The sequence below is a fragment of the Panthera uncia genome, chromosome B4 (assembly GCF_023721935.1).
Source record: "Panthera uncia isolate 11264 chromosome B4, Puncia_PCG_1.0, whole genome shotgun sequence".
Lineage (NCBI taxonomy): Eukaryota > Metazoa > Chordata > Mammalia > Carnivora > Felidae > Panthera > Panthera uncia.
In genome coordinates this window covers 124,364,947-124,392,575 of record NC_064809.1, presented here as the reverse complement: position 1 = coordinate 124,392,575, position 27,629 = coordinate 124,364,947, and the positions used below count along the sequence as shown (strand labels likewise).

Sequence of the window (27,629 nt, the reverse complement as noted above, 5' to 3'; positions counted from 1 at the left end):
GCCAGGAGCATCTAGCTTCCCTGGGCCCCAAGACTCTTGCCCTGAGCAATTAGCTTGGGGAAGGAGGCTTCCTGGGAACCGTGTGCCCCACCAGGTGGATATTTCATGCCGAGTGAGCTGATAAGAGGGCCCCTGACTTGTTGGATCGTTAACCTGACAGAAGCACATATGTGGCTTGTCAGGCATGGATATTTGTGGAGAAGCCTCGGGTACAAGTACTCACTACCGCCCAGCCCGGGTTGCAAATGCGTTCTCCCGTCACCTCCCCGAAGTACCATCATTTTTTATCTCAAAATGGGCTGCCCCCACCTTCCCCTCCCCTCCGCTTCTCCAGCATCCGGTCCAGCCGCTGCAGAGGAACAGCTGCTCTGAGGTCCGTCTCTCATCAGCTGCCTTATCTCCCTGATGAATAATGTTCCCCTTCCCTGAGCAGCAGCCTGGCAGGAGGCCCACCCCGCATGGAGCAGGCCGCTGACAGCCGTCGGAGCCCAGGCAGCTGTGGGAGAGCGGGGCGGCCCCCTGGCCCCTGCATGGGGTGAGGGCCGAGCCCCCACCTCACAGACACATGCCGCCCCGGGGCCCCCCAGCACCAGCGAGCCGCAGCTCCCAGACTCCGCCATTCCAAGCACATCTCAGTCCCCAGTCACCGAAAACACAGGCACATGCATCCTGCCCCTCAGGGGTGGGGACTGTTTATGGGAGATGCAATTTGTACCTAGCAGTACAAACCTCTACACTGCATAGTTCTGTGACCCTGGGAGCATGTTTAGTCACTGCAGGTCTCGGTTTCCCGCATCTGCAGAATGGGTTAATGACAGTGATGTGTGGACGCTGTGGTTCTCTGCTTCGACCCACTTTGCCAGCCAGTGCTCCCATCCCCCAGCACTGTGAGTGCCATGGTAACAACTGTGCCACCAGCTTCTTCAGAGCCTTTGGCTGAGGGCAGCTGTATCCCTGAGAGAGCCCAAAGGCTGACTCCCTCTGTTACCCTTCCCCCTTTTGTCAGGGGACTTGGTAACTGAGTGATACTGAGGATGTAAAAACCCAGGCCTCTCTCCTTAAGGTGGGACAACTTCAGAGCCCTGGAGATTAGGCCAAGACTGGACTTTACCCACAACTACACCTCTCCTTGGCTCCTTCCCCTTCCTTTCCCGCTTCCCTCACTCCCTTACAGCTTTGCCTCAAGAGCACACCCTCCCTCCGTGAGTCATAGATTTTTGGAAGCTTGTTTTGGGCTTGGCTTCTAGGGGACCCAGCCCTAGATAAGTACCTACTTCACAGGGGCTTTATGTGAGGATTTGATGAGATAAGGCTTGAAAAGCCCCTTGGAGGTGCCCGGCACTCAGCAAGTACTCAGTAGCTGGTAATCTCGATTCTTACCAACTACTGCTATGTGACAGAATGTCCCAAGAGAACTCAGACAGACACAACAGAGGGGTGGGTGTTGAAAGCCTTGGTTCTGAGTCTGGAATTGGAGGCAGCCACCCCAGGAAGGGCCCTCAGAGGTCGCTTAGCCCAACTTCCTTTGTTCCAGTGAGGATGCTGAGGCCCAGAGAGAAGCAGCAGGTTCAGAGACCCACAGCAAGTCAGGGGCTGAGCCGGACTAGGTGATGTCTTGCTTTCTCCCCTCATTCTGCCTGCCATTTTGGCATCTTCACATCCTTTTCCCCTACTAGTTGCTGAAGTGTTGTTGACTTTAGATGGTCCAGAACCCTGAGAAGTGAAGTCAGAGAACACCAATTTTTGTGGATCTCTTTAGCACCTACTATGTGCCTCAGGCACTCAGGGAAGGATCCACAAGTGTCTATACCAACTGCTGGTTGTGGCAGAGAGCTCACCTGTTTTCACATGTGTATTTGGGGGGGGGGGAGGTGGTTAACTCTAACTTTCTCAAGAAATGAATAATGCCAGCCCATTCTACAGGGGAGGTATTATTAAAAGAGCAAGCTTTGCAAGACAGTAAGAGCAGGCAGGTAGGCAAGGGTATTTCTGGACTTGCTTTGTTTCCATTTTAAACACTTAGGAATATTCTTAATTTCCACAGTGCTCTCTCTGAATGCCACTTTGACATCCCCTTCCTTTTCCCCAAGTCTACAGAGTTACAAACATGAAACAGATCATGTCTTCTCAGGGGCAACTGTGGTCCCACGTGATTGGAGTATATAGTACCCCAGGGGATGGCCCTAGTGGAACTCAAGAAGTAGACCAAAACCACAGCGGATGCAGGACTTTCTGTATCATTCAAAAGTATTTGGGCTTCAGTCTACAAATAGCGAGCAGCCTCCACAACCCTTTGTCGAGGACAGTGACACACTTGGATGTGGGTCCTACAAAGATCTCTCTGGGCACTGTGAAGAGGAGACTTGAGAGGTAAGGTGAGACCTCTGTCCCCAGAAGGAGACACCCTCAAACAGGTGAAGAGTTTGGTAGGAGGCCACAACTTGTGAGCTGCCAGGAGACACCATGTGGGTAATTTCCACATGAGTAAGACCCCCTGGGGGTGCTAGGAATGGAGGGTAAGGAGAAATCACTGAGGAATTTGGGGAGGCAGTTCCTGAGCATAGGGAGTGGCATGGACAGAGTGTACCATGAATGGATGGAAGATGAGTGTGGGAGGCAGCCGAGCCAGTGGACTCGTTCAGAGGAGATGGAGCTAAGAGGAGGCCCAGGCGACGTTCAGGGGGAGCACTGAATGCCAGGTGAAGAAGTAGGAACTCCCACCGGTACGCAGTAGAAGCCACTGGAGGGTCTTGAGCAGCAGAGTAGTATGAGGAAAGCAGGATTTGAAGATCAGTCCAGAAGAGGCCTGCAGAAGAGATTGCTGGCAGGAGAGCTACCTCCCCAAGTTAGAGGTCATGCACTGACCACTTACAGGCCACACGCTCTGTCCAGACAAGTTGGGTTTGCCTACTCAAGGTGGTCAAGTACTTTTAAAAAGGGAGATTTCATGTGAAAGATTTCACATGAAAGGCAGGTTTCTAGCTTCATTTGAAAAACAGGATTTAGTAAGACTGGACCAAGTATTTCTACAGGGCCATCACCTGCTAGAGTTGGGTCACCATGGTCCCTTTAGGTACCGCTTTGAGTTCCATGAGAGTTTTCCCATAGAAATCCTGCTTCATTTATTTTTGGTGCCAGTCTGCATGGTGATTTTTAAAACTTCTCTTGAATGAGTCATCAAAATTTTAGTTTTTGAGGATTTCATATAAATATCCAGATTTGGGCTATAAAAAAAAGTCATTAGGGCCATCTGGGACCTCATTCCTACGTGGCCATAACAACTAGAGCTCAGGCTGTTCTACCATTCACCAGCCCTCTCCATTCCCCCTGGTTCTCTACAGAGACCTGTGTTAGCTGCCATTTATCTAAGGGGTTGTCCTTGCCTACAGAAGAATGAAATGTTTCTTGAACTCAAGTCATTATGAAAAGTGGGAAAATGAAAGATGGAGTAAGTTGTGTGCAAAACAGTCCAGAGACAACATTGTGGAAATTAATAATAATCCTATGTGTTTACTACGGAAACAGAGAGTGTTAGATGCCACCGAAGGTCGTACTAGAACAGGCTAGCCCACTTCATCCAGCCCTGAGGTCACCCACTTGGGCCCTGTGGCATTTAACCTGGAAGTCCCTGGGGTAGAGGCAGGGAAAATGAGTAACACTCAACAGTTTGGACTCTGAGCCGGGACCTGTGCTACAGAGAGGAATAAGGTAAGGGACTGTGACCCCAGGGACTAGGAACTGAGGGTCTATTGAGATGTCCTGGGAATGAGGCAATGAGAGGAACACCAGAGGGAGAGGGAAACTCTTCTAGAGGGGAGAATCAGCAACACTGGTGGCTCTTTGCACAGCTGGTGTCAGAGAGAAGAGTTGCAGATGACTTTAGGGTGACAGATCCTGGGCTTCTGGGAGCATGGTGGGTAAGAGAGAGAGGGAGAGAGAGATCCCATTTTGAGGGAGGCTGATAACTTGAGGAGCTGAGTATTCAGGTGAGTGGATGGTGCTGGTTGCGGAGTGCTTATGCACGTTGACTTTGAATCACTCAAGTCTCATGTGGACCTTGTTCTTGCTGTGCTTAATCTCTCTGTGCCTTAGTTTCTTGAAAATACTCTCCTCCAAGCAGGATCCTGGTGGGGATTAAAGACAGCACAATTAAAAGCTTAAAACAAAAAAATCAAAAGCTTCCTCCTGGCTCAGAGGAAGTTCTAGGTAAATCCAAGTTATTTTCACTCTTGCCTGTGAGGACAAGATGGCCAACCCACTGAACGGAGATGATTCCACGGGCAAAGAAGCAACATGGAGCCTTGGAGAAGAGGCACAGGAAGGGAGAAGATGGTGAAGTGAGGGGCCAGGAAGAAGCAGCTGGGAGAAAGGAGAGAGAGAGGAAAAGGTTTGGGAAGGAGGAGCGAGATCATGCTACAGAGGCCACAGAGGAGCCTTATAGCAGGGGTTCACCACTGGAGGAAATTTGCTCCCCAGAGGGCTCTTGACATGTCTCCAGACGTTTGTGGTTGTCACAGCTGGGCTTGGGGATGCTATTGGATCTAGTGGGTAGTGGCCAGGAATTTCCAAACACCCTACACTGTACAGGACAACCCCCCACAACAAAGAATTATCCAGCTCTAAATATCAATAATGCCGAGATTGGGAAACCCTGCTCTAGAGCCAGGAGGCTATTGGATTTGACTCATGGGTACACCACTAACAGATTTGTGATCCTGGCAAGTTTTTTAACTGCTCTGTGCCTCAGTGTCCTTATCTGGAAAATGGGGGTGATGATAATAGTGGGACTGCTGTCGGACTTACATGAATGAAGATATCCACAGGGCTTGGAACAGAGACTCATAGTACATTAGCAATTATTAGAAATCAGGAAAAGGGAGGGCATATAAGCTTCATCTCACTTTGGCATTTTGGAGTGACCTCAGTGCAGTTTCACGAGGTGGAAAGAGGCTGGGCCAGATGCAGAGGGTTTTGGAGATGGTATATGGGAATTGGGGCTAGCAGGTATAGACTTCCCTGTCTAGCAGTTGTAGCAATGGAAGGAAGAAGGGGCTAATTATGACTGCCAGGCCAGTGTGGTTCACATCCATTTATTTGTTGATGCCAACCTAAAGTTTTGATTAATGCCCAAACCGTTTTATAGTCAACTCCTGAACATAGAGGGTGTTACAGGTGCTGATCCCCTGCACAGTCCAAAATCTGTATATAATGGTTGACTCCCCCAAACTTAAGTACCAATAGCCTTCTGTTGACTGGAAGCCTTACCAAAATAATATAAACAGTCAATTAACACCTATTATGTATGTTATATGTATTCTATGTTGTATTCTTACAACACAGTAAGCTAGAGAAAAGAAAATGTTATTAGGAAAGGAAGAGAAGATACATTTACAGTGCTGTGCTGTACTGTAGTTACTGAAAAAAAACCTGTTTATAAGTGGACCTGAGCAGTTCAAACCCATGTTGTTCAAGGGTCAACTGTATAACAAAAGTGGAAAATTTCAAAACAAATCACCTGCAGCCTCACCACCTTATCAAATTAGGAATTTTCCATCTCCTCTTCCAGGACCATAATTTTTACTGTGTTATGATGGTCATAACACAGATTCCCTTTTCTGTTGTTTTATGTCACATGAAATTGTCCTATAAGCATTTTCCATGATGTTACATCATTGTTATATTTATCATTTTTTCCAAGATGAAGATAGCCTCATTGTTTTTTCCTGGTTGTAAAAATACTCTGTGCCTTTTGTCTTTTTTAATGCCAAGAGTACCAAAAAGTCTGAAGAAGAATATGATAACCCCTGTTTTCCATCCCACTCTTCAGAGATAACCAGGGTAACATTTTGATAAACATCCTTCCAAGCAAATCTCCATGCATTTATTGATGTGTTGATTTGTTCATTCTTTTACGTAAATACGAACATTACTTGTCAGTCCATCTTTAGCCTTAAAGTGGAAGTTTCTTTTTTGTTGCTGAGTAGTATTTCATTGTGTGTGTGTGTGTGTGTATTATATATATATTATATATATATATAATATATATATAATATATATACCACATCTTCTTTATCCATTCATCAGTTGATGGACATTTAGACTCTTTACATAATTTGGCTATTGTTGATAGCGCTGCTATAAACATTGGGGTCCATGTGACCCTATGAATCAGCACTCCTGTAATAAAATCTTGCCATTTGCAACAACGTGGATGGAACTGGAGGGTATTATGAATAAGCCAGTCAGAAAAAGACAGATATCATATGTTTTCACTCATATGTGGGATTTGAGAAACTTAACAAGACCATAGGGGAAGGGAAGGAAAAATAAGTTACAAACAGAGAGGGAGGCAAACCATGAGAGACTCAAATACAGAGAACAAACTGAAGGTTGATGTTGGGGTGGGGGGGTTGGGGGAGAAGGGAAAATGGGTGATGGGCATTGAGGAGGGCACTTGTTGGGATGAGCACTGGGTTGTTGTATGTAAACGATGAATCCCGGGAATCTACTCCCTAAGCCAAGACTACAGTGTATACACTGTGTGTTAATTAATGTGACAGTAAATTATTTTAAAAAATAATAATGGACACCTGGGTGGCTCAGTCAGTTAAGCGTCTGACTTAGGCTCAGGTCATGATCTCACAGTTCATGAGTTCAGGCCCCTCATTGTGCTGTGTGCTGACAGCTCAGAGCCTGGAGCCTGCTTTGGAATCTGTGTCTCCCTCTCTCTCTCTGCCCCTCCCCCCCCCTCAAAAAATGATAAACATTTAAAAAAATTTTTTAAGTGGTAGTTTCTTATTGTTGGGTTGGGGTTGGGGTTATTGTCTTGGGAAGTGGGGAGGCAGCAGGGGATAAGCACATACAAGAGCAAAGGAGGCCAGGAAGTTCTGAAAGTGGCAAGGAGGAGGAAATACTGGCGATGGTCAGTGTACCCATTTCCTGAGGCTGCTGTGGCCAAGCACCGCAGGCTGGGTGACTTCAGCAGGAGAAATGAATCCTCAATATGGTGATGGAGGCTGGAAGTGTGTGATCAAGGTGTCAGCAGCACCATGTTCCCTTCTCAAGGATGTAGGGAGGGTCCTTCCTGGCCTCTTCCCAGCTTCTCGTGGTTACCACCAATTCTTGGTACTCCTTGGAGTGTAGACCTATCGTTCCAGTCTTTGATTCCTTCATCACATGGCGTACTACTCTTCCTCTCTGTGTGTCTGTATCCAAATTTCCCTCTTCTTCTAAAGACACCAGTCATTGGATGAAGGCCCAGTCTACTCCAGTATGACCTCATCTTAGCTTGATTAAATCTGCAAAAACCTATTTCCAAATAAGGTCACGTTCACCAGTAACAGGGATTAAGACTTCAGTGTACCTTTCGGGGGGGACACAGTTTAACGCATAACATGTGGGGTTCCCCAGAGTGACGGAAGAGAACGGTGGAGCAAGGAGAGAGCAGCAAGGACTCCTTCTCTGAAATGAAATGAGAGGGCAGGACAGAGAGATGGAGATTCTGAGTCTGAGAAGGGAGATGAGGAAGCCCACTTCCTCCAGCAACTCACGTCTGTGTTTTATTAACCTCCTAATGGTTCACAAAGGGGGCCACGGGATTCATCAGAGATCCCGGCCGTCCAAAAGCCCCACTGGGCCCCTTCCCCACCATCGTTATGCTGCGCCGCTGGCAGCTGCCGTGCGGGCCCCACAGCCTCGCTGCAGCATCCTGTTGTCCTCTCCTTGCCAGACTGTTGGTTGGCTGCCACCTAATTTCTTTTCAGCCTGGACTAATTTCTTGCAGTCCTCAGGCTGGTGGGAAGCATCCCTAACTCCCAAAGTCCTTCCATATGGCTCTCCGTCTGCAAAGTGTGCACATCCTCTCTGTTCTATCCTTGTCACAACACGGTGGTCCATAAACACTCAGGGGTATGGAGACCATTTCAGTGTTTTGAACTCCCCCTGTCCTTTTTCTCTGGACACCTGTTTCTGCTGGTTTTTATCAGTTCTGTTGGTCTCACTTCTCCAGATTTGGTACCCAAGGTTGAGTTTTCAGATAGAGAAGGATTAAGGAGTGTGGAGACACTTCAGAGGGAACCTGAAGCCTCTCTCTGCTGGTGAACACCTATGTCAGAAAGTCTAGAGCCTTCCCAGGCACACTTGAGGTCAGATCTGGGCGTGATGGGTCAGCATGGCCGAAATCAGCAGCATCATCACCCTTTGTCATCCTGACCCTCGGGGAATGAGGGACCGTTACAAAATTGCAGTCAAGTGGCTGAGATTAATGAGGCTTCTGCTTATTAACTTAGGTCCCAGGCACAGCCTAGCCAAGATCTGTTCTTGCCACCACATTTCTGCATATTTGAGGAAATCATTACACTTCTTTGATGGTTAAAAGTCACTCAGGCTTTGCCCCCTGCCTCCTGACATTGCCTGAAGCACCCAGTAATCTCCCAGCAGTGCATCACCTGTCCCATCTCTACCATTTAATTATATGTTGTCCTTAGTTTTCCTCTCCAATACTGACAACCACTTCTGAGAAAGCTCTGGAACCAGGGACCCAAGTGATACAGCTCATATTAAGTCTAAAGCTGAAATAATGAGAAAACCCAGGCATAGGCTCCAGCTGGGATGTGCTGATTTGTATGGTATTGAAGGAGGCCGCCTTGCCCAGGCATGAAAGATGCAGGGCTTGGACCCAGTGGGACCGTGGAGACAAGGGGGCAGGAAGGGGCTCACGAGAGCCATTGAGACTTTTTACCCAGCCTCATCTCTTGCCACCACCTCCTCAGACCTTATATTCCAGCCATGTAACCAATTGCAAACTTTGCCATTTCCTCCCAATATTAGTCAGAGTAAGAGTGATGGCAGGCAACAGACCCAAGTCAGGCCAGTGTAGGCATCAAAGGGAACTTAATGGTTCATATAACTCAGAAGAAAAAGATGGTTACAGGTGCCGTTCCCTCTACCTGGAATACCTGCAAATCCCTTCCCACATGGCAAACCCCTACTTTCCTGTTAAGACCCAAGCCTCCCGGTACACACTTATCCACACCCACCCCCAGACAGAGTTGAATACACCTTTGGTCCACCTTCATACCTTGTACATGCCTCTATTATTTAACTTACTCATTGGTGCATTTCGTGAGTCCTAGTCCTTTAGAATTGCACTCAACTCCTCTTGGACTGTGGGTTTCCTGAAAGCAGGGATCATGTCCCTGTCATCTCAGGGTCTCCGGCCTCTACCGGGGACTTCAGCCCACTGTCAGGGCCTGAGAACTGCTGGTGGCCACATTCTTGGATGTTGGGGTGACATCAGGGCATGGCCATTCCTTGACTGGATAGAGAGGCTGAGGTGCTGGGTATGGAGGGCAGAACTTCATGCCACAGGTCGCCTGACTCAAGTCGCTAATTTCTCTGCATTCCTTGCAAATCCCTCATACCACAAGCTGTCAGGAAGGACCCTGTGCATTCTATGTAGCAATGATTGGCAGTATTCAAACCGTAACATGTGCCTGGTTTGCCCAGATATATCACTCATATTAAGTGTTTGGTTTTCCACATATTATACTTGAGGATGTTAAGAGGTCATGGGGTCCATCTTGAATTCCCTGGGGTTAAAACTTTCTTGATGATGCTAACATATCTCCAGAAGTATCGAACATGTTACCTTGTAAGGCAGTCCCTAGTTGTTAGGGGCCACATGCTATCTCCTGGAAATTCTGGCTGTCAGTCCCAGTTCTCTTCACTAGGACCACAAATAAAGAGGTCCCACCCTTTTCCAGTGGTCAGTTCACCTCATTCTCATTCATTTGTTCACTCAGTTATACATACGTTCATTAATTCAGTCATTCATTTAAAAACATTGGTATGGTCTATTTTGTTCAAGACAAGCACGTCCTCTGTTCTCATTGAGCTGTCATCTTTAGAGGGAAGAGACAGCAATAAAAGACTAAACAGATAAAGCAGGAGAAATAAAATTGCCACAAGAGCTGTAAAGAAAGGAAAATAGGGCAATACGGGGTTTGGGGCAAACTTCAATAGAGTGAGCAGGACCGGTGTCTTTGAGGAAATGCATCCAAGCTGATGAGTAAGTGAGGAGATCGAGGCCCCCTGGGCACCACTTGGGGAGGAGCATACAGGGAGAGAGTTAGAGGAAGAGAAGGTGTCAGTGTGGCTCAGGGGAGGTGAGGGAGGGAGAAAGGTAGAAAGTGAGGATGGAGAGGTGGGCAGGGGCCTTGTTGCCATGGTAAAGAGCCTAGGATCTGTTGTCAGAAAGAGGGAGCCTTCAGAGGGCTTTCAGCAAGGAACGGCTGTATAATTTTGAAAGAGCACTTTGAGTACATCTTGAGGTAGGTTTCCAAATCCTTAAAGACAAAGAGGAAGTGACCACTACTTTTATTTCAAAGAATCAGAAAGATTCCAATTTAGAGGTGAGTTCTAGAAGTCCTCGAGAGAAAGTGCCTCATAATATCTGGGACTGGAATTGGAGTCTCCCAAGATAGGCCCTCAGATACTCCTCCTGGAAGATGATCTTGGAAGGGCACCCTCTTTGTCTAGAGAGCCAGATCTGCTTCCCAACCCCAGCTCCGCCCCACCAGGCTACGTCTCTCTTATGAGTTCTCCACAAACAGTGAAAAACTAGCAGGCTAGCCAGCATGAGACCTTTAATTATTTCCTCCTGGGCAGAGTGGAGTTACCCCCAGTAAGACACCAAGTTTGCTGCCACTGTTTTCTCTGGGGAAAGTCACGCTGCTGGGTGTAAGAGGTGTCTCATTGTGAGAACCAGGGCCCTAGAAGACCCTCTGATCATCAAAGCAGAGAAGTAAAAAACGGAGAGACTCATAGTTTTGACTAAGAGGAAATAGAAAAGGAATTTATATGGTTTTTTGAAGGTGCACAGCCATTAAAAAAAAAAGGCAAGCAAACAGCTAGTAAATATTTTGCCACACAGGACAGTGTGATAAAGGGCAGCATCCTATACACAGAAATCACGTCAGTAAAGAGATGTGGGCAGAATTTTACAGAAAAGAAAATGCAAATGGTTAATGGAAGTACTCAAACTCACCTAAGTCAGAGATATGCAAGGTAAGACAGCTGTGGGGATACAGAGTATCTTGGGGAAAGTTGCTTATCAAATTTAAAACATGTATTTTTTTGAATGTATCTTAAAAAAACTGCTGTGCTGGTGGAGCTGCCGTGATATAGACACTGTCATGTACAATAGGTGGTATACACGTTTAAAAGATTTGGGTACATTTGGGTACTTTAAAAAAATAATTCATACCCTTTGAGCCCATAATCCCACTTCTTAAAATCTATCTTAAGGAAATCGTTAAAAAGGAAGGCATTGATTTGTGTGCAAAGATATACGTGTGTGAAGTATTGGAAGTAGCCTACTTGATAATAGTGGATGATAACTTGACTTAATTATGGTATATCCATTCAGTAGACGGTTAGGTGGCCATTAGAAAGGATATTTTTGAAGATATTTTGTTAGGAGAAATGCCTACACTATAATATGTGGAAAATAGGAAAGTAATAATTAATAGAAAGCATGAAGTCAATTATGAGTATGAATGCAATTATATACATTAAAAATAGATCATTGGATTGTAATGTACATATAAGGAAGTACATACAAGGTTATTAGGGATTTTCTCTGAGTTGAGAATTACAAGTAATTCTGTTGACATTTTTGTGTTTTCAAGGGTTTTTTTTGTTTGTTTCACACAATGAACATGTGTTACTTTTACAATCAAATGAAAGCAGAAAATGGCTATATTTTGTCAGTGCTCTCTATTGTCATCAGATCCCTGTTAGAGACCCGCCACTCGCCCCTTCTTTCCTTCCCTCTGTTGCTGTAAGAGCCAATTAAGTGGAGCACAGGAGCAGGAAAACCAGAGGAGGGACCTGGGTGCGACCTCCTGCTCTGGCATGGTTTTGCCTGGTGTCCTGGGACACATCACTGCCTTGCTATGGGCCTCAGTTCCCCCATCTGTTAAATCCATTAGTTGGACTGGTTCAGCTCTAAGAATGCAATAAGGATATAGGCGTAATAATTCCAAGCCTCTAACCCAACTACAGAGTGATGTGATTGACCATTTCCATGAGCCCAGTGTCAGCCATACCCAAGATGTCAGCATCCACATGTCTCCTCTGGGATGAGTTACAACTTCATGGGCGAGACCCTTGCCATTTCCTTTAGGGACGAGGAAGTAATATTCATGCACATCATTGATTCCTCCAACACATACTTACTACACCCCATGTATGCTCCATGGTGCCAGGCCCTGGGGTGTACAACGAGACCCAAGCTCAGAACAATTTGGGAAATGTCTGCACCTGCTGCACATTCTTTCCTTCTGTCTCCACTGGGACAAGCCCTTCCCATTTGACGGTTATTTTAACTTACATTTGAATTATTTTAAAGAGAAGCAGTTTATTTGAAGCTAAGTGTCTTAACTCTGGGTGAGACAAACAGATCATACCATTTTGAGTGTAAACCACCCACCCATTGGGAAGCTGATTATCTCATGTGAGCTAGAAGTGAGGAATCTAGAAATAGATGGAACCTTGGCAGTGTGAGCAAAACAGTGTGTGAATCCACCTGGAGCCATGTGATGGAGGGAAGAAGAGTATATGGACTTGGAGCGAGATCACCTGAGTTCACACATGGCTCCCCTGCTTCCCAGCTTTGTGACTTGGGGAAGTTTATGACTTCTCTGAGCTGTGTGTTCCCATCTATAAAGTGGAGAAATAGTCCCAACCTTACCCAGATCTGCTTGTAAGTGCTAATCAGGATCACGTCTCCAAAGGGGCCCAGCAAAGAGCCTGGCATGTTCTTGGCCATCATATTAATACTCTTGCTGCTTTCCAGAGGTTGCTACTTGAAAGGGACATGTTTGAAATATACAGGGTATATATAAATATATACATATTACGTATATATAGGTATATATATATACATACCATGCTGCATGGTAGTTGAGAACTAGGGCCATGAGGTTACACGTATCTGACCCTGCTATGTACCTGCAGTATGTCTTTTTGAGCAAGTGACTTAATCTTTGTGAGCCTCGGTGCTATGCACATAAAATGAACAAACCTTTTGGAAATTTCTTTAAAAAAAGAGAGAGAGAGAGAGAAAGAGAGAGTTTTGTTCGAGCCCCAGTTACGACAGCTGCCAGGGACACACGGTTTTTAGAAACAGGAGAGTGCTCCAGTAAGGAAACATTTGATGGAGAGCTATATGCATTTTTTTTACATAAAATTTACAAAATATTAGACAAAGAACATTTCAGAAAGTTGCAGGCTTTATCTTAAGTTTCTAATAATTGCAGGGCTGTATGACTTTAATCTTACAGAAACCAGGGAATTTTCTTACTTTTTCCTATCTTTTGTGTTTAGAATGCTCCTTTTTTTGATTATTTTCTTTAACAAAGCAGATATACACAATGTGCACTCAGGACAGAAACAGATCCCATACGTTGAGGTTTTGCTGAGTCATTTTGACCTTGGTAAATGTTAAAGTATAGCTTCCCTGGGAGCCTGGAACACACAAACATAAAGGTGAAAATTCCCTTTATCGGTGCTCATCTGTAAAATGCAGTTGCTGGCAGCAATGCCCGCGTCCTTGGGAAGCTATGAGGATTCAGTGAGGCAATACATGCTGCCTAGTAAAAACGGCAGTGTATTCACTGAGTTATTTGATCCATTTTCCTCTGATTGTACATGAACGTTTGTTCAACGTAGAAAATCTAGAAAAACCACCTAAAAAAGAAAATGGATAAAATGTGAGTTGTTTTCAGCCCTTTGATTCTGTAGCTGCTGTGTGTTTGCATCCAACTGTCCCCTTCCACACTCCCCCACCCCCTCCCCATTCTGACCTGAGAGCTCCCTGCTGGCAGCAACCAGGCCAGGTCAGTGCTATCCCCAGCAGGCTGTGGCCCGATGCCCTGGCCTTCCGTCAGTACCCAATGTGGTGACACTACTGCCAGCCCCTCTCTTTGCAGATCCTTCAAGCCAGACTTCATCCTGGTCCGCCAGCATGCCTACAGCATGGCGCTGGGCGAAGACTACCGAAGCTTGGTCATCGGCCTCCAGTACGGAGGGCTGCCTGCTGTCAACTCCCTCTACTCCGTCTACAACTTCTGCAGCAAGCCCTGGGTGGTAGGTGATGGGCCAGGCTGACCTGGAGTGAGGTGGGCGGCAGTGGGTGGCGTCCCAGCCCTGAAACGGGCCCGTCCCATCCTTCAGCATGGAGGCCTCAGTAATGAGTCTTTTTTAAGCAACTCAATAAGCAGGCCTCTTCTTGTAATTGTTGCCTAAGGAATGCGATATAACAACATGGTACGATACAGTGTTATCTTATAAATAACATTAGTGGTAACATTAAGGTACCTTACTGTTCTTATATTAAATCATATCACTTTTGTTAACAGTAGGCATTGTTGAGCACTTACTGTGTATTAATCTGAAAATCGTGCTGCCTGGTGCTCAAACTATGGCTATCATGTGAAGTGGACATTACTTCATTTTACAGAAAAAGAATCTCAGTTTCTGAGCAGCTAAGGAACTCACCCAGGGTCATGTAGCCTGGGAGGGGTGAAACCAGAACTTGAAGCCATGTCTCTTCAACCCCCAAGACTGATTTTCCCTGCTTTGTATTCATTAATTTCATTTGTCCCTTGATTTATTAGTCTTCATTCAAATGTTACCTATAAAAGAGGCTTCTCCGAGGATACCACTCCCCCAAATACTCTCAATTCCCTTACCCTGCTTTATTTCCCCCCAATACTTATCTCCATCTAGTATGATATATTTATCCATTCTTTTGTGTATTATCTGTTTTCCCTACCAAAGTAATTCATTCATGCAACAAATATTTATTCAATGCCTACTATGTTCCAGGCACTGTTCTAAGTCCTAGGAACATGGCAGTGGGCAGATCAGACCCAAATCCCTGCCCCATGGATCTTATATTCTAGTGACCAGGGGCACATGCAGTCTATTAATAAATATGCCCAATATGTAATATGTCATAGAAGTGGTTCATAAGGGAAAATTTTTGAAATTTTGAAAATTTGAAAAATTTTCAAAAGGGAAAATAAAGCAGGGTAGGGAGATAGGAAATGTGGAGGCTGGGGGTACGTACTGTAGTGTGCTCTGTGAAGCTCTAAGCCATCTTGTCTCTTCCTTTATTTCCCTCTGCTTGGCCTCCTGGTGGGAGGGCAGTGGTCGAGAACATGGGCTCTGGAGCCGGATTGCCTTAGTTCCAGGAGCCTCAATTTATGAGCTGTATCATCTTGAACAACTTGTTTAATCTCTCTGAGTTTATTTTCCATATTTGTAAAATGATGATAATAATAGGGTCATCCTGGTAAGGTTGTGAGTTAATACAAGTGGCTGCCACAAAGTACACTCTCAATACATGGTGACAATTATTATATTCATTCAGTAAATAGTGAATGCCACAAGGTCTCTGCAGAGTTGGCGCTCAATATTTATTGAATGGATATATACATTAATTTAGTAGATATAGATAGTTTTTAACCACTGCTATCATGGCTCTGGTCTCTTTATTCTACCCTGAGATTTTTGGCCTATGGCATCCCAGATTCTGGAAAGGGACCTAGATAGCATTAGCCCACACCCCCCACCTTGTTTTTCCACATAGACATTGTGATGGTAGCAGCTACCATTCAGTAGCACTGTGTGCTATGCTGAACTCTTAACATACATATTATATTTGATCTTTAGAACCACCCTGATGAGTAGATTTTGCTAATGTCTCTATTGTACAGATAAGGAAACTGGAGCTGGACATCTCCAAAATTCGTGTGCTTGATCATAGAGTTACATATTCTCTCTAGACTTCAGCATCCTTATCTGTAAACTGAGAGATCCTCCATCATTTCTCATATTTCTGAGATCCCTCAAACCCTCTAACTGGACTCCATGTTGCATCACACCTGCAGACTATACCCCAGGAGTTTGCAGACCAAGTCTAGTTGTAGGAAGTTCTTAAGTTACCCATTCTCTCTGAGCCATTAGTGTTGACTTACTCCCAAGTCAAGTCTGGTACAAGACTTGGCATGCCTTCTAGCCATTGGACACCCACCATAGGCCACAAATTGTAGCATTCTTAATCCTGATCAGAATTTTCCATGCCCTTCCGACTTATGTCCACCAGGAGTTCCCTTTTGCTTTCTGGATAAATTCCAAGGCTCCCAGGGATCTGTCATGGATCACCCTTCATCCTCCTCTCTCACTGTCCCCTGGATCCAGGGCCACAGCTATGACAGCCACTGAGGGTCTCCAGTGTGTACCTGAAGTGCCCTTCCATCTTCTCTGTGTCATCTGCTCCAGGGAGTCATCCTGACCCCTTCTCTGTTCCTCTTCTAGGCTTCTCAATCCCCTTGCTTTCCTCCAGCAAGGCATTGTTATCTCAACCATCTGACCACGTTGTCTCCCCTCAAGGCCTGGTCTTCCATGCTTAGCTTGTTATCCCAATATTAAAGCACAGTGCCAAGAACAAAATGAGCTCCCAAGGGTGCTGGGTGGTGTGGGCTGATGGAGAAAAATTTAAGCTCAAGGCCTGCCTTTCAGAAACTTACCACCCAGCTCTGGAGATGTTAGCAACCTCTATGGTGAAACCAGAAAGTGTTAAAGCAAAAGGAGCCAGGTGTGGAAGGGATGCGGCTCGAGCTGCTAGAGAAGAGCATGGTTGTAAAAACAGAGAAATCAGAGATGACCCTAGAACAATGCAGGAGTTGGAATGCCAACTCTGAAAATCTGTATAACTTTTGACTCCCCTCCCCAAACTTAACTACTGATAGCCTACTGTTGACTGGAAACTTTACCAATAATATACATGCTCAATTAACACATACTTCATATATTATATGTATTATATGTTGTATTCTTACAATAAAGTAGGTGAGGGAAAAGAAAGTGTTATTAAGAAAATCATAAGGAAGAGAAAATACATTTACAGTACTGTACTGTATTTATCCAAAAAAAAAAAAAAAATTTGCATGTAAGTAGACCTGCACAGTTCAAACCCATGTTGTCCAAGGGTCAGCTGTATTTATGATAAATAATAATATCTAACATTCAAGTGCTCCTAGGGACCAGGCACAGCTTTTAATACGTTGCATATTTAATCCTTACATTGGATCTCTTGCTTTCTCCACTTACAAATGAGGAAACTGAAGCTCAGAAGCCTGGAGCAACTTTCCAGGCTTATGGGGCTAGTTAAGTGGTGGAGAATTTGAATCCAGAGTCTACACCCTAAACTGTTAGGTAGTACTACCTCTCTAGAAAGAAAGGCTTTGCAGGCTGGAGACATGGCATGGGTGTCAGCACGTCGTGCTTGTGTGAAATGTTGAGGGGGTAGTAAATGCTCGTCAAATGTAAGCGAGCTGAACTCAGCGGCCTGGCAGGAATGAAGGGCCTATGCAACCAGATAATCGAGAGGATGAGATTCCAGCCAAGGAATCTGGTCTTCATCCTGCAAACAGGGAACAGCTACTGCCGCTCAGCTCAGAATAGTCTGATACTGGAGGTCTGGGATCAAGTGGGAAGTTCCACCATACTGGATAACAAAGATTGACCAATGTTCTTTCCTCTTCTCTCCTAGTTCTCTCAACTCATTAAGATCTTCCATTCTCTGGGTCCTGAGAAGTTCCCACTTGTGGAGCAAACGTTTTTCCCCAACCACAAGCCAATGGTGAGTGCCCTTTTTGACTCTGATTATCTTAATGATATGGAATGAAAACAGATGTCCATGTTTTCAGTCCTGTTGGATGGAGGAGTGGGCTGAGGGCCACTCCCTGATTGCCTGGGCTCTAAGGAAGAGTTGTGATGTCCTGTGAGAATACCTGGCTTTCTTAGGGAAAGAATAAAGTCTTCAGGTGAAATTTTAGGTAGCAGGACAAATGACAAAGGTGGATGGCGTCCCTTGGGATATTGGGAATTTTCAGCAAATTCGGGGACAACTTGAGCTGGCATTTTGGAGCCAAACGCTGGTAATAAAGATAAAAGATGTTTCAAAGGTTGGATGTTGTTTCCCTTGAGCCCTGGGCAGAACCTGGTTCCAACTTTTATTTTGATAAAAGCTGTTGTATTTTGTTTGCATTGATCATCGAAGGGCACTTTCCTTGTGTGTTCCCTTTGCTTTCTGACTTATGGATGTACCTGAGGTTGTCTCTGGGAAGTGGTTGGAGCTTAGCTTGGAGCACATGGTCGAGCCCATTCATAGGACAGCTGGGTGGGAGGGGTGACATCTTCCTGAAAAGGTGGAGAGCTCTTTATCCCACAACCAAAAGAAGTTGGGTGGAAAGAGTTCTGGGCAGCTGGAAATAGCCTGTGATATATCTGCTTGTGTGTTTGGTGGTCTTCTTAAACTGGTCAAAGGAATGCAGGGCCATGTCCCCATGCTTGCCATGTAAGGAATGTGAATCTTGGGCAACAGTGTAGTTAAAAAGGTATCCGGGGGCGCCTGGGTGGCGCAGTCGGTTAAGCGTCCGACTTCAGCCAGGTCACGATCTCGCGGTCTGTGAGTTCGAGCCCCGCGTCAGGCTCTGGGCTGATGGCTCGGAGCCTGGAGCCTGTTTCCGATTCTGTGTCTCCCTCTCTCTCTGCCCCTCCCGCGTTCATGCTCTGTCTCTCTCTGTCCCAAAAATAAATAAAAAACGTTGAAAAAAAAATTAAAAAAAAAAAAAAAAAAAAAAGGTATCCGAATGTCCCAGCTGGGGACTGGCCTGTTCGTAGAATCCCCCGCTCAGGCTGCTGACCTGGAAATTCTACCACACGAGTGGTAGGACTGCAGGCCCCAGGTGGGGGCAGTCTAAACAGGCAGAGAGGTTTTTCCATTGATTATCTTTCCCTTCTATCTGATCCAATGAGAGTCATAGAATCCAAGATATGCTGGTTGGAATAAGAAGGGTAAGTGGAGGGACGCCTGGGTGGTTCAGTCGGTTAAGTGTTCAACTTTGGCTCAGGTCATCATCTTGCAGTTTGTGGGTCCAAGCCCTGAGTTAGGCTCGCGCTGACAGTGTGGAGCCTGCTTGGGATTCTCTCTCTCCTTCTCTCTCTGTCTCTCTTTCAAAATAAATTAATAAAATTTAAAAAAAAAGAAAGGTAAGTGGAACCTGGCATATTCCAACAAAGTATGAACACTATAGAGAAAATTCAGGGATTATCATCAAACCGGAATTAATTTAAATCCTAGTCTGCCAGCATACTAGGTCTTGAGCAATGAGTTAATCTGAGTCTTGGCTTCCTCAGCTAAAAACTATGGATGATAGTGGGACAAACTCATTGGGTTGTGGAAATTTAATGCAATCATGTGTGTAGAGTGCTGTGCCTGATATATGATAGGTGATCAAAGTAGATTAGCTTGAAATAGGGGCAAAAGCTATACCCTGGATCATTGTCAACAATGGGATGAAAGTTGGGTGAGGGGTCTGCAGCCAACCCAACTCATTGAGGATGACAGGTCCAGCTGTAAGCTCTGGGAGGGGCTCATGGCTATAGTGGGACCTCTCGAGTTCCTAGCATTTCCAACTAGGCCAAGCCATACTTGGAATTTCAGGCAGGTGTTTGGCATCAGGCACTGATGTTTGCAACCTTCCCCTCTCAGTTTCATGGTGTGAGATTCTTAGATGAAAACAGGGAAAGCCAAGTCAGGGCTCCAGTCTGGGAATACTTGAACTACTAATAGTTAATTCGACAGGAATCCAGATTCTGTAGAGCTATGGAGAACCCTGGCCATAGAAACAGGGAGCAAGGTCAGTGCTGGATTAGCAGTTGGGGGGAAATCTAGAATGCCTGCTCCTACCTTGGGAAAGGACTGGGGCAGGGTGGGCTCAAGCCCTAGAAGTGAATGAAGGGAGGGGAATGTTCATTTGCCTGCAGCCAGGACAGGTGGGACCAGCTTCCAAGGCCCTCTGCTGTCTATATTACCCCCAGTGGCAGTCAGGATATAAGGAGGCAAGGGACTACAGGTGTGTGATAGAAATAAAACCATTTTACTGTTTAGAATAAAGGACACACTATAAAAAGTGAACATTATGCAACATTACAGACAATATACATTCACGGAATATAAAATTCATAAATAACATGGAGGAAAACTGTAAACAGTGCTACAAAATTTAGCAACAAATACATTCCTTCCAGACAGGGTTTTCTCTGGTTGGTTTCTCTCCATCACTTCTGGGTCTCAGGACAGCAGACTGGCTAAGGGGAAAGGTGAGGGCATGGGAGGATCTGTGAAGCCCTTCCCCCGAGAGCACGAACCGGTCTTAAATTCTTTCCCTCCTCATGTCTCCCAAATGCTAATTTTTGGAGGCTGTTGATATCCACCTCCCCTACATTCTCACACTTTGTTTTGCTTCTATCATCAGATTTTTAAAGTGTTTTCCTTGTGTAAAACTACTGTAGTGATATTTTTACTTTTGGTAGCCAGGAGCCAAACTCTTGGGTGCCATCTTGGGGTAATCCATACTGATGATCATCAAACACAAGATGAAAGGCTGGGCAGGGGAGGGTACTTGTCTCCTAGGGGCCACAGTGTTTCTGAGACAGAGCTGTTCCAATAAATCATTTGTTTCTTTAACTGTTCAAGAACCATCATATGAAAAATGATATTCATGGGCTGTACCATGACTGCCATGATGTAGGTCTGGAGCTGGGTGATGGTAAAGGATGGGAGTCTCTGGTATTATCTACCCAGACAGATGGAGCACAGGTCTGAGAGGAGAGAGCCCCAGGTATAATGCTTTCTGGATAGGGAGGCAGAAGAGATGGCCAGATGAGGCCAAGAGGTCTTGGAATCACAGCTCCCATGGCCCTGGGTTTTTAGAAGAAATCATGGCTTCCCAATTGAGTGGTCAAAAATAAGGGGGGAAAAAGAATGGGAATGACCAGCAGACTGCCCAGTGCCAGTTGATACAGAGCAAGGACATGGATGTACTTGCTGTTTTCCCTCCTCCTTCCTACTCCAGAAAGCACTGGGATGCTTTCTGATGGGGAGGAGGAGGGATTAGTGTCAAGTGGTAGTTCCTTCTCATTTCTCCAGTTCGCCAGTCTAGCTGCCTGCACAGTAGAAGTATTTTACCCTCCATTCCACTTTAGAATTTGATTCAGGAAAATGGCGGCATGTGGGTTTCATTTTTTTTTTCTCTTAAACACAATGTACACATATTAAAGCCTACACATGACACAAGATTTAGCAAAATAAAACGCTCACGATATGATTGAAATACGGAAGTGTCTCAGCTACATAAATGACTTTAAATTATACAGTAAGTGAACAGGTGAAATAAACAAAGCTATAGCTTATAGAAAGCTCAAAAACCGCCCTCTGCCAACATCGCTTTGCAAAGGACCCTTCTTTGCCCAGGACCTGCTATTCTCTTTGACAGGGCCTGACAGATGGGACTGTGGTTCCACCAACATTTCTACAGGGAAACTTCAGATGATTCATGCTCAGGCCTCACCCCAGGTCCCTCCTTGCGTGAGTGGAGGTGACCCCATGAAGGACCAAGAATGGCCAATGCTTCATAGAGGGGATGCTGATGTCCAATTGTGAGAGGGCACTTGTGTGGTTGGGTCAGGGGTTCCATCTTGTAAGACTTGGAGGTTGAAATCAAGAAAATCTCAGAACACCAAGGACTTGGGCTTACCCTTTAAAGACCACTGGTCCGCTGACCTCAGCTCCTTTTGCTTACACAGCTGCATTGAGAGGGCAAAGCCTCCCGTTTCCCACCTGCCAAATGGCATGACCATAGGGTGAAAGGTACAAGATAATCCAATGAATACCATGGAAACTGGATGCCTGCACTGCCTTCCCACTCAGGAGTTCTGCCAAATACCTTGCCTGGGTATTTGCATGTGTGTGTGTCCGTGTGTGTGTGTCTGTGTGTGTGCAAGACATCACAATGTGTTGTCTGCTTCTTTTTTTAAATCCTGTTTCAATTGGCAGCTTTGTTTCCTAAAGTGGAATGAACTGAAGATACAAATACTAAGAGGAAAATAGCCATAATCTGAAAGAAGAGACAGAGTGATCATGTTAAATGTCACCATCCTACCACCCCCAACTCCGTGAAATATCCATTATCACCTACTCTTGGCATCTCACTTTCAACACTTAAACTGAAAATAATTTTATTTAATCAGAGAACTTATATTATAGTTTTATTTCAAAAAAAAAAAAAAACAAACAAAACAAAAACACAACAAAAACCCTACAGCTGATTGCAGAGTCAGGCTTCCCTAGTGACCACCGATTTTAATCCCATGAGGTGAGGACCTCAGGAGATGGTGTTCGCCCACCAGTGAGCTGGGAGAAGAGCAGGCTGTCCCAAAATCCAGGAAAGTGGATTAGCCAAGGCAGCTTTCCCTCCTGTGCCCAGGCCCCTGACCCACACTAACTCTCATTTCTCATCTGAGCCAAGCCAGTAAGGCAGTTAAATGAAGGCCCCAAACATGAAGCAGGAGAAAAGGAGAGGGACAGAGGTCAGATGACCCCAGTTAAAGGGATGTCGAGGGTGTTCAGAATTTCAAATTTTAATTAAAATGAAAAAAAAGTCAACTTGGAATGTCATGATTTTCTTCAAACAAGCAACGACAACAAAATAGAAGAGATTATACTACTGGCATATTTAACAGCATTGAACAGAATTCTGTGTCCTGTAAAAAATTAGCTTATGTCCCCGTGTGGGTATATGCAAATGTGTATACAAACACATCCCCCTAGGTGAGCTAAACCCTACTTTGGAAATAGTATTCTCTACCCAGCTCTACTTGACTATATCTGTGGATAGTGTACGATGTGTGTATTCCTCCGATTTACATAAAGGCAAGCTCCCGGCCAAATCTACCAGAGTTTTCCAGGAGGAAGTCTTGTGGGAGATAGAGAGAGGAAAGACATTCATCTCAGTCTTTCACCTGAGCTTTTGTACAAGGCAGGCAAATTGCCTCCTGACCTCAGGCAGATGTTTAAGTCTTCATCAACTAAGAAAGTTCTGTTATTCTGTCCTGGCTGCTTGCCGGACTCAGAAACATCTGGTCAACCCCAGCATCACTGGGCTGGGGGGAATTGAGTGTGCTGCACCCTCTCAGACCCTCTCCTGCAGTTTCTTCCTTCCCTCCCTCACTCTTACATGCAGACACAGACAGACATAGTCTGGTTGGACAATGCAGTAGCATCTCCTCAGTGTATATGGTCTTCTGCGTACCTTGAGTCTATCTGCTTGCTGCCCTGGACTCATCCTGAAACAGTTGACCTTTCAGCAACTTCCTTGTCTGTGTCTTTTATGTACTGGGATGGAGGACAAGGGTCGAGGGAAGCGGGTCTGGGAGATGGTGAGGTGGGGGAGAAGAGAGAGGGGTAGGTGTTACAATGCCCAAATGGGGTAGTTTTTCGGTTTCTGTTTTCCTAAAAAAATAGATTATATCATCACGAAGAAGAGGAGTGTGCATTCCTCATTCTTTCTGGCATGGCACCAAAAATTCCCGCGTGGAAATGGGTGATGTCAAAACCAAAAAGGGGCAGGGTGGGGCCAGGAGGATGGTTCCAAATAAACTCCATATGACAGCATAGACTTTTCCTTAAGTGTTCGAAGTGCTAAATTTGCAAGAAAACAGGCACTAATGTCATTGTCATCATCTGGGAAGAGTTAGTGTCCGAGGGAAGCTCAGCGGGAAGGGAGGGAAGGGTGGGGAAGGGTCTGGTGCTCAGGGGTCTGTGGCATTGATGATGCTTTTGTCCGGGGGCGCCCATCCTCGGTACCAGCTGCAGTAACCACCCTTCTGCCGGATGCAGGCATAGTGTTTGGACTGGTAGCCAGGGTAGCCGAAATTGGAGAGCATATCGGTCCAGAGGCACTCGTTCTTGGAGGTCACAAAGCAAGGCAGGTAGTAGCAGGATTTGATCTGCAATTAGATAACAGCCAAAGGTTGGTGGGCTCTGCTATGGTGGCCCCAGTCCTGATGCTTGCTCCAGTCTGGATTCAGAGCACTGCAGGTGGAGCCCAGCCACATCAGTCCCTTGGTGAAAATAATGTAAGTAACACCCACTAACACCTACCGAGTGCCACTGTGTACCAGATATCCTGCTAAGTGCTTCTATGCTATTCTCTTTAGTTCTCATAACAGATCTATCTCCCTTTACAGATAAGGAACCAGAGGCTCAGAGAGGTTAAGGAACTTGCTCTGATTTACACAGCCAGAAAGTGGTGGAACTAGACATTTGAGAAAACTCTTCTTTCTCAAGTGGTAACAAGCAAGGATGAGAGATCTCAGCTGTTGTGGAAACTGAGGAATTAGAAAGATTAAAGCATAAACTTTGGGCATCTAGCTGCCATCGACTAGAAATCACATGAGCTGTGTGAAATCGGGGAGCTGTGTGACCTAGGGCTTGTTACTTAAGCTCCCTGAGCCTCTATTTTCTTATCTGCAAAATGAGCATAGTAGTAATAAACACTACACAAAGTTGTGAGAGTTCAGTGAGAGAACTGCCCAGCTCCCTCCCACAGCAGGCAGGCTGTGTGCCGTGGCATGAACTCTGTGCTTGAGTCAAGGAATTGGCCCTGGTTAGACCTTCTGCAGCATTTGGTATCAGTAGTCCTGTGCCAGCTTGCCCATCAGTGAGGCAGCTGCCCTGGTGAACTCACTTGGGACTGCTTGCAGGACCTGCCACTATAAGGATCTGGTACCTGCCACAACCTTGAGCCACAGGAGAGGCCAGGGACACTGAAGAGTCCTCATGCCCCAGCTGCTGCCAAGTGGGCAGCCTCGGGTGGACAGATTATAGCAGAAAGGCATTCTTCCCCCACCTTCTTCACCACTCAGCCAGGGGGCAACATTCCTCACCACCCCTGTTCACACCCGACCTTCTGCTCTGGCCCGACATGCAGACCCTTCTCAGCACAAGGGCCCAGTGCCCAGTACAGCAGGAACTGATGTTTCTGGGGGCCGTGAGCCAGCACCTCCCCTGCCTGCCCTCTCCAGGGATTACCTTGCAGTTACAACCCAGGTGATACCGGTAGTTGAGCCCCTTGCGCTGGGAGAGGGTGAGCTGGTCCCACCTCTCCACGAAGTTGCACAGTCCTGTGTACATCTTACCGTCGTAGACGCGGCCTAGAGGAGGAAAGAGGACAAGAGGAGAGTTGTTGTGTCCAGAGCCCAGCCACAGGGCTGGTGAGAAAGAATTCTCACCTACTGAGAACCCACCTTAGACCAGGTACTGTGCTAAATACTTTCCAATCCTGTGATTTTACTTCATCCTTCCTGATACGTTTTAGGGAAAACTGTGTCCCCATTTCCCAGGTGGGGAAAACAAAGCTCAGAGAGGTTAAATGACTTGCTTCTTAAACCCATGAAGCCCTAGAGTTGGGACGGAAATCAACCCTTCCCGTCCCCATCAGTGGTTTCTTGGTTTTGTTCTTGTTTTTTCCTTTCCTACACTGACTGCCTGTAGGTGGGTAACTTTCACAAACAGACCTAATAAATAGGTTGACTGTGGGGGTATAGAGGAACAGGTCCTAGCAATCCCTTTTGATTTATATAGTAAAGCTGAGAATGTGTCAAACTAGACAAAACTCCGTTTCCGTCACAGGGCCGGTGGTGGCGTCCACACTAAAACCCAGCTCAGTGTAGAGCCTTGAGCTCCTACCATAGGCCAAGCCAAGTGCACTCAACACCAGACAGTCCTTATAATTCATTGGGTGAAAAGCCAAAGTCCTAAGGACACTTCTGGGTCAATCACTCCTTCTCTAGCCTTCTGAAGTGAAGGACTGCTGGACCTTGGCCAAACCCTGACCTAAATGCTAGAGTTGGCTGTTACCTGTCAGCAGGTACTGGTACTTGTTGACTTCTAGCTTGAGGCCACAGAGACTTTCAGAAGCTTCTGTGTGGATGTACTGCACGTGGGGCATCTTGGTGAAGCCTCGGTACATCTGTGGGCAGAAGGAACGTCATGAGAGCAGGACCAGGGCTCGGAGAGCCTGCTGTCATTTGTTCTATGGGAATCTGACTCCCTTAATCCACTATCGTGTGGCCACTGACCTCCCCAGCCATTTCTCCTCCTCTTGTCTGAGCCACGGTGGTGCCATCCTGGAGAAACCTTCCCATACAGCCAGTCACACCTCCCGTTTCAACACACCCACAGCACCGCACCAGACATATGCTCTTCTCAGATCCCAAACCTTTCTAGAAATCCATACAATTTGCTGTGAAAGGGGTCCTTGCCCACCTCACCAACCTTGACCCCCACGTTCCGAAAAGGCAGATGGCCAGCATTCTGATGACACCTCCATGACATTTTTCAGTGTATAAAAGCATTCCATTTACATTCCCCTCACTGTCTCCTCCTAAGAACCCAAAGAGGTAGGCATTCTTGTACCCATTTTACAGACAAGGACTCAGAAATTGTGTTTGGTTGATGGAAGTTGAACTCAGGGCCAGGGTTCTCCATGCTTTTATCTTTCTGAGCATCTGTTGAAAGCACTGGTTTCCTTTACCCAAGGCAAAGCCTATAAACATGTATACAAAATTTCTAGATTTTTAAACTAAACACTTTATAATTGTTAAGTTGAACTGTATGAAAATGCTGATATCTGGCCATTTTTATCTACAACATCCTCTAAGACGGCGGTTCTCAACTGGAGGCAGTTTTATCCCCACCTCAGGAGACATCTGACAGTGTCTGGAGACATTTTTGATTGTCACAAACGGGAGGGGGTGTGGCTGCTACGGGCGTCTGTGGGAAGAGGCCCGGAATGCTCTTAAATATCCTGTAATGCATGGGATAGCCCCTGCAGCAAAGAGTTATCTGGCCCCAAATATCAGTGGTACCAAAGTTGAGAAATCCCACTCTAATATTAACCCCCATAACGTCCCCATGAGACAGGAACTATTTATGCCCATTTTATAGGTGAGGATCCTGGGCCCCAGGCAGGTTAAGCGGCTAATCTAAGGCCTTATGGTTGGCAAATGGCAGAAGCAGGACTCCAGATGGGCACATCTGCTCCAGAGCCCATGCTCTTAACCATTATCCTATGGTCTCTCTTCCTGTGGCCTCACAGAGTCATGCCCAAGGGCCTCTGATACAGGCAAATGCTATTTATGGCTGTTGCACCTCCTTTATGTGCATGTGCTCAGAGCCACTGGTATGACCGTAACGAGGCTGGACCCACTTGGTGATTCCAGGTCATGGCCACGAGTCTTACATGGGTTCAGATCTGTCAAGGAATCTCTGTTAACTGTGTGAGTGGGTGAAGGTAGAAGGGGGCAGCGAGGTGTTGCCCAATCCCATTATCCTCCCAGCTCTCAGAGCACACAGGCCCTGGATGGCTGGTGGTCTCCAGGGGTTTACAACAGGACAACGTCTCTCCTTTAGCTCCTGGCATGCGTTATTAATTTACTTATGGTAATTAATAAAAAGCTAGACATCGCCTCATTGGTGTCTCATCTAAGTGCCTCCCATTTGTACTAATGGGCCGGGTTTTCTCCTTACTTTCTATTAAGTGGGGACTGGATGGTGGGGGTAGGTGGTCCACAAGGACCTCCACCGTCATAGAGTGTCTGTTGGACCCACAGAGTTTGGGAGCCTCTGCCTTTTTAAGGGGAACGCTGCC

The 27,629-nt window shown here is 46.0% G+C and overlaps 2 protein-coding genes across 2 annotated transcripts in view; one reads left to right on the top strand and one right to left on the bottom strand.

Annotated features, from left to right (window-relative positions):
• SYN3 (synapsin III) overlaps positions 1-27,629 on the top strand; it is a 419,352-nt gene that overhangs the window by 99,217 nt on the left and 292,506 nt on the right. Inside the window, exons 4-5 of the mRNA XM_049627527.1 lie at positions 13,995-14,151; positions 17,624-17,713. Coding sequence (XP_049483484.1) covers positions 13,995-14,151; positions 17,624-17,713 — 247 coding nt within the window. The remainder of the gene's footprint in view (positions 1-13,994; positions 14,152-17,623; positions 17,714-27,629) is intronic.
• The window catches only part of TIMP3 (TIMP metallopeptidase inhibitor 3), a 59,572-nt gene continuing 51,937 nt past the window's right edge, over positions 19,995-27,629 (bottom strand). Inside the window, exons 3-5 of the mRNA XM_049627525.1 lie at positions 25,838-25,949; positions 25,010-25,131; positions 19,995-23,925 (exon numbers count right to left, since the gene is read on the bottom strand). Coding sequence (XP_049483482.1) covers positions 23,728-23,925; positions 25,010-25,131; positions 25,838-25,949 — 432 coding nt within the window. The 3' untranslated portion in view covers positions 19,995-23,727. The remainder of the gene's footprint in view (positions 23,926-25,009; positions 25,132-25,837; positions 25,950-27,629) is intronic.